This window comes from Rhynchophorus ferrugineus, unplaced genomic scaffold (genome assembly GCF_030347505.1).
Source record: "Rhynchophorus ferrugineus isolate W39M unplaced genomic scaffold, kcgeb_rfMv2 rfM8, whole genome shotgun sequence".
NCBI lineage: Eukaryota > Metazoa > Arthropoda > Insecta > Coleoptera > Curculionidae > Rhynchophorus > Rhynchophorus ferrugineus.
In genome coordinates this window covers 14,054,061-14,066,151 of record NW_027472587.1, presented here as the reverse complement: position 1 = coordinate 14,066,151, position 12,091 = coordinate 14,054,061, and the positions used below count along the sequence as shown (strand labels likewise).

At 33.7% G+C, this 12,091-nt stretch overlaps 1 protein-coding gene across 1 annotated transcript; it reads left to right on the top strand.

The window, feature by feature from the left end:
• Window positions 1–6,465: 6,465 nt before the first annotated feature.
• On the top strand, window positions 6,466–11,120 carry LOC143200873 (tubulin beta-1 chain). The gene is made up of 2 exons (XM_076411634.1): window positions 6,466–6,656; window positions 9,489–11,120. Exons 1-2 carry the CDS (start codon window positions 6,600–6,602, stop codon window positions 10,773–10,775), a joined length of 1,344 nt encoding a protein of 447 aa, XP_076267749.1. The 5' UTR covers window positions 6,466–6,599; the 3' UTR covers window positions 10,776–11,120.
• The last annotated feature ends 971 nt before the right edge of the window (window positions 11,121–12,091 follow it).

The window sequence follows — 12,091 nt, the reverse complement described above, 5'->3', positions numbered from 1 at the left end:
CTGTCATGGCTTTGCGCTTAAATCCATATGAATAAAATATCTTTTAGTTGTTTTATATAACTTTTTGAACTTAATAAAATGTATTTTTATATGTGCGGTTATGCAGCATTTTGTATATTGTTCTTTTACATATTACAATACCAATGAAGGAAATATATTTGATTATTTGATTCAATAAAGATATTTTGGTATTTCATATTGTATTATTATTATTATTATTAAATTACCCTTAGTAATTCAACAATATGTCAAGATAGAAATATTTCTTATGATATATAAACGATCATTTGACTAAGTGACCTATACAATATCTTATTCCAAAGCTTGCTCTGATGTGTATATCTGTTCATTCATCAGATCGAATTGTATTAAACGTTTTATTCTACGCTAGTTCTCTGTTATCACTCACATTTAACTGATTAACAAGTCCACAAGGGTTGCACCAACACACTTTTAAAATACTTGACGGTAATACTTTGAATTAAAGCCATTATGGGTTTTTGAAAGATATTCCTCTGTGTCACTTCATCAGAGGTGTAGTATCGACTGATGAATGATGGTGTCTATATTAGATTTGTTAGTAGTATTGCTTAGTTCGATTCCGTAGGACTAAATGGGTATAGATTTACACAGAAATAGCTTGTTATCGAAGAATAACTTATAATCCGGTTTAGTCAAGTCCAAGCTGTTTTCGCTTAGCAAAATATGTACTTCTTCCTTGCTGGAGGTCGGTCTAGATGTACGCCAAGATATTTAATGTTTATGGAGGAGACTTGGGTCTGCTACCTTTATCAAAACAAGAGGAAAGGTGATTGAACTTGGCTCTTCGGCTACGATGCGAGTTCATAGTCAATATCGGTTAATTAGTTTTCGGAGATGCAAAATCGATATCGTTCATGGATGGGCTTCAGACTGATATGATACTATATTCGAATTATTAGTGCATTATACAAAAAAATAACCAATAATTCTCCGTCAAGAAAAAGCACCTCCATACACAACAGGACATTCTCACACTTCTGGTTCTTCTACGCCAACAAATTAATTCCTACTGAAAGTATCTGCAGTGGGGTTTACTCTTATTTGCTGAATTGGAAAAAAGTGGAAGCTACAATATTCATATTTCTAACATCAACTATGTCATATCGGAAATAAAATGCAATAAATTGGTTCAAGTATTCCAGAAATAATGATTTTATTGTTGAATATATAAACTCTTCTGTGAAGAGGAGAAAAAATTTAGACTTTCATTACAGATTTTTAAAAATGTTGCATTTTACATTTGATATGCTTTGTACAGTCTTAATTTATAAATTTAATTTATTGCCAGCTTGATTGGCGCAGTGGTCAAGACGATAGAATGGTCCTCCTACTGTTGCGATAGTCGCGTGATTGTCCCAAAGGCAATAATGCAAAATCTGACGAAGATTACGGAATCAGTTTGGTCATACATCAACATTGTGAACAATAGCAAAAATCCATGGTTTATAAACTTGCTCCATTGGATTATTACTTATACCTCATTATTAATTCTTATTTCACATAGAATTCATCCTCTGTAACTTTTTCTTAGTCGCTAATTTTTCCTATTTGCCCGATTCAGTTCCGTCGGACTTGCTTTGTTTACCAACTAAAAGAAGCTTTTTATCGAAGGCCATTTCATAAGAGCTGTTTTAACATCTAAATCTCTCAACTAACTCTCACATCTAGTTATCTGCGCGCTTTTTAATTGGTTCTTCGATTTCTCGTATCGACAACAATCGACAGAATCGAAAAACAATAATTCCGGGAACCGAATCTTCTAATCTTTTTAAAAACTTGAGCCTGTCGCATGATCTAAGGACGTTGGTCCACTTTTCGGTGTCTGTTCTTCTAATAATATAACCGCGACTATATTTCGGTCTGACTGTGATGCCATGTTTTAAATAGCTGGTTGGATTTCAACAATTCCAAAAAACTTTCCGGCTTTCTAAACCGCATTGACCGGTTTCCTTCATGTTAACAATGTTCACTGGTCAAATCTTTGCCATAACTCTCTATTTTTAACTCCCCCATATTTCCGGAGAGAAGATACAAATCGGTTTTGAAATTAAATATTTTTTTAAAGTTTAAAAATAGTTTTTTTCAGAAATCGTATAAGTAAAAGGAAAACGCGTCTCTTTGAACCAAACAAAAATCGACGTGAGTTGGATTTTATTAAAAAAAAATATTATTTCTTCCCGTTCTTCTCTTGTTTTGTTTGTCCTACTCGCTCACCAGTTCACATAGCCCAATTTAATTTGCAAAAATATGTTCAAGTCTCAAGAAAAGGGGATATTGTGTCACCGTAGCCCACACTTCCTTCGATTCTCTACTCATCGGTGTAGAGAGTCGTTTACATGGCTTCGCCTAAGCCGTGTCTCAGTCGCTACGTCTGTTATAACCTTTTTAGAGATTGAGTCCAACATCTTTCCGCGTTCTATAAAAGTCTTATATAGGAGTGTTCTAAATAAACACTATAATTGCAACGACTACTTTGGCAGAATTATTTACAAACCTGATCCGAGTAACTGCGATTAATGAAATTATGTCATTATATTTAAAAATGCAAAATCCGTTTTATTTCGATACTAGACGTAATAAATAATTTTCTGGAGGATGCAATAATTAACTTTTATCATGTTTATAAGATAACTAAAGATGTATTTCTAGAAAATGCAAAATCTCTTCTTGGTATTGTTGAAAAAAATCGGTACAACATATTAAGCCTCTATATTAGATTTAGGAACTTTTTTAAACTCGAAGCATTATCGTTCAAAAAGTGTTGTCAATCGATAGTCGCTACATTTTCTCATCTTCTCTCAGACAATTTCCGGATTTCTTTTTGGAAGAACGACGTAAAGTTTTGGCCATCCAATGCTAAGTGAAGCGCTGTTCAGATATGTTACGACTCATATGTCAGTACATAATAATTTTAAGATACAATAACACATAATTTTCAAGAAAATGGACAAACTTGATTATTCAAAGTATTGGCCATTTGATTCTAAACATCTTGCCCGTCTTTCAGGCAATTTATGGATGCCATTCCAAAAAAAAACTGTTTACCCCTTGAGCAAAATCATTCATCGAGTCATTTTTTAACTTCTTTGAAATTGGCTGTGGAAGTGCTGCTCTACAAGCGCGTGTCCCATTCATGCAAAAAATGAGAGTGAGACGAGGCTAGGTCCGGAGAGTACGGCGGATGCGATAATATAACCATCCAAGTGCTTTCAACGCTTCCTTGACCAATTTTGCTTTATGGGACGGCGCGTCATCGTGCTGTAAAATCACTCAGCCGTCTCTTTGGGCCTATTCTGGACGTTTTTCGATCAATGAATGACCAAATTAATCATTTGTTGTCCGTACAATTTATAATACAGCACGTCACTCTGGTCCCATTAAACAGAGAGACTTAGCCTTGTCTTGCGACCAAAACGATTTGACCTTGGTGTCGATCGGCCGGCTTTGCCAGGTGATAATTATGATTTTTTGCGCTTAGGGTTTTCAAAATAAATCCATTTTTTATCAACCGTAAGTTTCTACCAGCAAACGATGAGTTTCAGCGGTTTTTTTCTATTGGTTAAATAAGAAAAGTAATGCGTGCCGCAAATGCACGTTTTTAGGCATTAAACTTAACATTTTTCAAGAGATATAAATCTATGATGACGTTACTTTAGCAAAATATAACTTTCATAGCTTTGAAGCTTGATGTCAATAAAATAGAATAACATATGTGTTCAGTTATAACATTGCACACTGAAGCCTAGCGACATTTGTTAGAAAAACCGGTAATGACTCTCCAGTACATCTGATACACTTCTTTTACCTTTCTTATTCTTGAATCTTATTAAAAGACCGTAATCAATATTCTTCACACGTTATTACCAGCAATTTCTAGTGTGCTATCGTCTGAATACCAAAAATTGGCAGTGCAGAATTGCATTCGCTTGATATTTTAACTCGACATAATTCCCATCGTTATGAAACAATCAAACGAAATAATAAAAATATAAATTTACTACTTAAACGTTGTCATCAATTAATGTACAACGGTGTGTAAAGAAATTGGTGTGCTTCGCCCATTCTGGGCGCTCCCAGTTGATTATCGAAAAATTGAGGGTCTTCCTGAACGTAGCCCACATACATTCCTTTATAATTAGTTCAAACATTATAAAACTCCCAGCGTCGATTTGCCAATAGTACGGCACCGACAGATAAAGAGATTTATTTTTGTTCACCTACGATTGATTTTTGGATTAAATAATTGTTCATAGAAAAAAGATTGTATCAATTATTTTAGGCCTTTGAGCCCGAAAAATCCACGTTAATTTCTAAATGTTTTATATAAGTTTATTTTTTAACTATTTTGACAGTACTTATTCACATTTCAGCCACACTCATGTTTTAATTTATGTAACAAAGATAATATTTCCTCCAAATATATGTTTTACACTGCAACCTAATAAGTCTAATCACAAGACATTGACATAAATATAGTTAAAAACGTTCCCGATATGTTATAACATAATGTATGCCTTCTATTATAAATCCTTCAAAATAGATTCATATTTCTATAAATATACGATAATAATTCATACGTATTGAATAAATATTTTATATAAATATTAGTCAATGGTGTACGTATTTCCAATATTTTCAAGAACTGTTATCTTAGCCCTCTAATAAAAAAAAATTAACAAATTGTCACATGCTATTGTTGTTTGAACATATGAATGCAATATATGTTATAGTAGTTCGATTCATGTCTATATTAGGAGTTTTCGAAGAGAATTAAATATCATTAAGAAGCTCGAGTTAAAGATCGATGGGGCAGCTTAAAACGAAAAAAAACGGATACAAAATACAGTATGACATACCATGTATATAAGATATAATAATCCTAAAAGAGGATGGAAAGGAGCGAACCACTACCATCGATTCAAAACAACAATTAATCGCGACAAAAACCGATGTTAAATTAAAAATCCTGCAAAAATACATCAAAACTATTACTTCTTTTGGCCAACAACGAATTTATGATCTGAATATATAGAAAAAAATAGTATTATTACAAAAATTAAATAATTAAAATCATTATCGTATATTTTGCCCAGTTTAAGTTCGTATTATATAAAATTAATTATACTAATTTTTCTAACACTCCTTAAAGCATGATACTGGTAGGCCACATGCGATATCATGAGATATATAGGTATAATAAGACCTAAATAATAGTTTATAATATTAATTTAATAATAATTATCATGTTTCAGAAATTCAGAATTATCAAAAATCAAGTTGCTATATATAATACTACATATATTATAATATTCTAAATATAGTTTAATCAATCAGATTTAGCATAAAATAGATTTTCTAGATCCCTATATAGATTACCACCGAGTTAGCTTAGTGCTAGCTTAGATCATTATCAAGAATAGGGCTATTATTAAAAGTTCTAGAAGAAAAAACTCTTATCACTGATATTTTACTTAGAATTGTATCGAATTCTAATTTGTAAGAAAACTGCGTCCAACATTTATTTATTTTAGGAAATATAATGTAAATCAAGAAACAGAAAGTTTAATAATATATAAACTTGACAGTGTTTCTTACTATTAAATATTATCTAACAATCGAATGGATGGAATAATATAATATATTTTTTAATATTATGTTATTTCCATTTTGAATGTAGATATATCCAGTATATATCCTGCATTCTATACATCTATTTTGCAGAATTGACTGATGATAAAACTTATTTTATATTCACATAGGCAACCAATTATTTTTTTTCGCTTCCATAGCGTTTCTAATGCATTTTAATAATTAATAACTGTATTTTCACATAGTATGTAGGTGTCTGATTACTAAATACAACTTAACAGTATCGCATAGATATCAACTACAAAGTATTAGCGTATACTCTAAAATTACAATGATTATTTTAGTTTATAATAATCGATAATAATTTGAATTTTGACGGTCATAGGTTCCGAAAAATGAATCATAACGTGACGTAATACTAGGAGAGTCCCTTTTGCCGTAAATTATACCGTCTAGTCTGCAGGAAGATCGATATAGAGCGAGAGAGAGATATACGAAAGTCCCTATCCAGGTTACCAGACATACCTAAAAAATTCGAATTTACAATCGTTATGGTAGTTTTTGAAATAATTTTTAAAAAAATCAGCATGCATGCACAATTTCCGAAAAAATCATTTATATTTTCGGTCAATAACATGACATTAACGAATAGAATGTCTTCATTGAATATCGATCGGTAATTAGAATCGTCATCTGCGCTATTATTTCCGCACCGTAAACCAAAAACAAATCCTTTTTTATCTTCAAACTAAACACCCTCACAACGAAGGTGCAAAACAATTTATTCAATTCATATTTTAAAATTATAAATGCATACATGCGAATATAGGTTGGTATCTCCTGTTTGAGTGGTAGTGGGGACGCTATATAAGCCGTCCGCGCCATCCGAAAGCCGCATTTGTGAGAGTCACAACGACAGCGAAGTTTGTGTTTCATAACTGTAAATTTTTTATAATCTATATATCAAAATGAGGGAAATCGTTCACATTCAAGCCGGTCAATGCGGAAACCAGATTGGGGCTAAAGTAAGTTTTTGTTTATATTTTTACGTATGTTAATTCGTTCAAGTGACCTCCTTACGTCCAACCTGAATTTTCATCTCGTGTTCTTTTGTTTTATATACTTTTACGTACTAGTGTTTACCTAGATTATTTTTTAATTCATATTTAGTTATATCAAGTAATATTTATTGATTTTTAGGACAAATGTAATGCAAATTCAGGTCAGACGTTTGTAGTTTAATAGCGGTAGCCGGCTATTATCGATTCTAAAAATGTCGGTGATATTTTGCAGTTATTTTCGATTTATTCATCATGTGTATTCCCGAAAAAGTTTTCGTCAGTTATACGTGTGGTTGAAAACGTTTTTTTGATCATATAATAGGGCGGTTTCTGACCGGCATCCACATTAGATCGCTTCAGCTACTAACCGTGATGAAAACATTGACCTCGTCGGCCGGCACATTTAACGGTTTTTTCTCGCGTTCAAAAAATTCAAATTTGTAATTTTCTGTAATAAAATACGTTATAATTTCGATGAAATATCATTTTTATGTAATACATTTCCCCGTAATTATCTGAGATTAAATTGTCTGATTAGATATCGGGTTGAGTGGGGAGTTTCCGCCATTTTTATTGCTATTATTCGCGCTTATGTTATTTCAAAAATATTCCAGATAATTACTTTTTCGCTAGGCAACTACGGTACGCTCTTAGAACATCCGGTGAAGTCGGAATACATCTCGCATTACGCCGGCTGGTGCTGCTATCTTTTTAGGTCTGGTAATACGCGGAAAATGACCGTTAGAAAAGGTGGGAATCGTACACCTTTCGTTTCTAACCACTTTTTAACGGTCGTAAAATGCCGGGTGTTCGCCGGTGATACGATTACGATGTATTGTCGGCCTATTCTTCTGCGGTTTCAGCATTTCTATTCCTATAAAATATAAGCATTTCTTTTTGCGGAAGTCCAGGAATATAATTTTCCTTAACATATCGGGGGTAATGAACTTGTCGGTCCAGTCGTACGGAATAACGAGCAAGATAATCGCAGAAAGCGCTGGACCGAAGAAAATAACTATGGGACCCATGGTCGGTCAGCGTAAAGTAGGAATCTTGAGTCGATTTCGTAACGGATGTTTTACTACAGCACGGCCAACATTTACAATCTCCAGTCTGTAGGAATTTCTTTCGATGTCAGTCGAAATCAATATTTTTATTTTTGCTTATTTTTATAGCAACTCATTAAATATGAAGGGAGTAATAATCAATAATAATGTACTGCACAAACGTGATACTTTTGATGACTTAAAACCAATGATACATTGTTTATATACTGAGTTAAATCATTTGTATCAATATTTATTTAAACTTTTTCTGATTACTTTTCTCCTCAGATTTTCACGCAAAGGGTGTGGTCGAGATAATAATATTGGCAATGTATTTTTCTCCAACATAAATTATCATATTTTATACTAAATAGTCTGTTATTAATTTTAATCAAGTAATAATTCATAAAAATAAAACATTATTTTAAAAACATGCATTGCAACGTTATCTGTTTCTTCATACATAATGGTGATGACATCATTTTTTAACTTTTGATCGTATCATAATTTTGTAATGTCAACGTGTCTAAGCACACTTCACACAATTTAATTTTAGATCTAATTAAAGCCCGTAATAATAACGGTTTGACGTTCATCTTTATCAGTTTATGTCATCTGACTAATTGTTTGTGTAAAACTTCAAATATAATTTGGTATTATATACCTCTTAATCTCTTACAAGGTATATATGCGATTATTATATTCAATCAACATAGGTCGCCATTTATGGTTTATGTTTTTGTTGTTTATAAGTGGGATGTCCTTAATTGGTGACGTAATACGTTTGCAAGTATTTCTATATATAGAAGTGACCCGCCTATTTAAATATGTATTTACACCGTTGTTATAAAACAAGTGTGTGACAGTACTTTGTTGTTATTTGAGCAAGATTTCTTTAAATGCTAACCTGAGATATGACGTGATCAAGTCATATAACCTTCATACTTCTTTCACCCGACAATCTTTATTTCCATATTTATTTTATATATAATATAGATAAATCATAATTGTAAATTGTTTTTATAGTCTCCTAACGATTTTGTGATAGGCACCAGCGAATCTCGTGACTCGCTGTTTATTAATTGAAGATTTTCGTGAGACAATAAATTTGTACCGTAATATTTTTTGATCAGCATATAAATTCAGGAAACAGTTACGCTTTATTATATAGTATTTAATATTCATGACTAATCTATTTCGAAAACTATAAAATTAATGGCGGTTATCAAAAAAAGGATGCCTAAAAATAAACGATGATCTTCGTTCTCCACGTATCCCAACAATCATCTTTTGGCGATCGCGAGAAAGCTGCGTTATCGATCCGGGCACCGCCCTTGTTGAACCACTGCCTGACGACGAGATGGTAGGCGTGGTATTGGGGCCGTTAAACCCCGCCTTGCAGTGTCTACGGCCTAACTTGCTCTTGGGCACGAGAAAGGTCAATTCCGAAATCGACCCCCTTAACCTCCCCCCTTTCTGCGTTGTTAAATAATGAAATAAGCCGTCACGTTTTTTTTTCGTTTTGGTTTCTTTCTTTCGTCTGTTTTGTTAAAATTTTTGGGGGTTGTACTATGTTTTATAAAAATAAAAGCGTTTTTGTATGAGTAATATGTTAATAATTGTCCGGCACTTACAGACTATTATGGCATGTTGGAGATATTGACGGTGGTCGGCATACAAATTAACTTATTTATTTGATTTCCGTTTTATTAACTACGATTGTTTTCCTAATAAAGTTTTTTATTTGCAGTTCTGGGAAATTATTTCTGACGAACATGGCATTGACCCCACCGGGGCCTACCACGGAGACTCCGACCTCCAGCTGGAAAGAATCAACGTATACTACAATGAGGCTTCCGGTGGAAAATACGTACCCCGTGCCATCCTGGTTGATTTGGAACCCGGTACCATGGATTCCGTAAGATCCGGACCCTTCGGACAGATTTTCAGACCAGACAACTTCGTGTTCGGTCAATCTGGTGCCGGTAACAATTGGGCCAAGGGTCACTACACAGAGGGAGCTGAGCTGGTCGACTCCGTCTTGGACGTAGTCAGGAAAGAAGCGGAATCTTGCGATTGTCTGCAAGGTTTCCAACTCACACACTCCCTTGGTGGCGGTACCGGGTCCGGTATGGGTACCTTGCTGATCTCCAAGATCAGGGAAGAATATCCCGACAGAATAATGAACACATATTCGGTTGTACCATCGCCAAAAGTTTCTGATACCGTAGTAGAACCATACAACGCCACCCTTTCCGTACATCAACTCGTAGAAAATACCGACGAAACCTATTGTATTGATAACGAAGCTCTCTACGACATCTGCTTTAGAACACTGAAACTCACCACACCCACATATGGCGACTTGAACCATCTAGTGTCTCTCACTATGTCTGGAGTAACCACCTGCCTCAGATTCCCCGGTCAATTGAATGCCGATCTCAGGAAATTGGCCGTCAACATGGTACCTTTCCCACGTCTACACTTCTTCATGCCAGGATTCGCACCCCTCACATCACGCGGCAGCCAACAATACAGAGCTCTGACTGTACCTGAATTAACTCAACAAATGTTTGATGCCAAGAACATGATGGCCGCCTGCGATCCAAGGCACGGAAGGTACCTCACAGTAGCAGCCGTATTCAGAGGAAGAATGTCCATGAAGGAGGTTGACGAGCAAATGCTCAACATTCAAAATAAGAACAGTAGCTACTTCGTCGAATGGATCCCCAACAACGTTAAGACTGCCGTTTGTGACATTCCACCTAGGGGACTTAAAATGTCTGCTACCTTCATCGGCAACTCTACTGCCATCCAAGAGTTGTTCAAACGTATCTCCGAACAATTCACCGCTATGTTCAGGCGTAAAGCTTTCTTGCATTGGTACACTGGTGAAGGTATGGACGAGATGGAATTCACTGAAGCCGAATCCAACATGAACGACTTGGTGTCCGAATATCAACAATACCAAGAAGCCACCGCCGATGAAGACGCAGAATTCGATGAAGACCAAGAAGCCGAAGTTGATGAGAATTAAGTTTTTGTAATGATCTGATGAGAGTTTTTTATATATTTGTATAATTTCGCGTGTTTTCTGTAAAAAGTTTAACATTCCTATTTTTGTAAATTTCTAAATGCAAGTTTTTCAAGACTGAGTTCTGTTGCATTGGTTTACAACATTTTTTTTTTATCGTTTCTCCGTATGTTTGTGCGTATTTTGCTTTACAGAAATAGGCATTAAACTTTTTTTGTTTGTTTGGCGTCTAAAGAATATTCTATTAAAATAAAACCTTTTAATAATTGCAGCACCTAACATTCTGGCCGTTTTTCCTGTTTCAAAATTCATTGTGCCCAATTAAAGATTTTTTTATATATATATTAATCTGTTGTTTTATTCGTTTCCTCTGCAAAAGTTCGTATAATCCTGTATTCTTTAAACAGTTACTTAGAAAGTTGTTTACAATTCTATATAACTGGATGTTTTTGATTAATTGTCTTAATACATGAGCTGTCAGTGTTAACCTTGCAATTTTAAAAGATTATTGATAATATGGATTTAATTGGTAAAAGATGTTTAGTTACTTCAGATTTTTTTATAGAACATTTGAAATGTACATGTTGATAGAAATCTTATTTGTTAGAGTGTCGTTTCCAGGAACAACTTACTTTATCTAGATTTCGTTCACTTTTTTTTAGTATTCTGATCGATATACTTATAAATATGACTCATTCTTTGCTTACTCATTCAATCACTCCTATGAATACTTAATTTTGCCCAAATATGAAAACCGAATGATTAACCAAAGAAATACAATCAATAATTCGTGATAATATAAATTAATTTAATATATTTATATATCATTGGAGGTATTACGACCCTTTGATGACCATCTGAAAAGAATAGTATTTTATAGTATAGGCAGGGGTTAAACTGCTAACCAAGGCATGTATCATGGGAGTATGTTCAAAGCGAATAAGTACACAATCATATAATTAATTACATTTGTTTTAGATGTAAAATTATCTAAATATTAACATTGTACCATTTTTATTATTTATTGAGCATACATGTCTGTTTTATATTCTCTTTAATAGATTTGGTTTCAAGGTTATCTTGTTTTGCAAAATACTGCAGTGACCGAATTAAATATCAGGTTGAGAAGGATTGAACTACATCAATATTGTATATATATTCATATTCGACATCTATCCGTTCATACGATTTATATACGTATGAGTTAAACGTTTGATTTGACAATAACATTGTAATAAACAACGCCTTCATCAAACCACACATTAAGAAAAATAATCTTTTTCAGGTGTAAGGTGGGTTGTCATGGTATGTTATCGTAG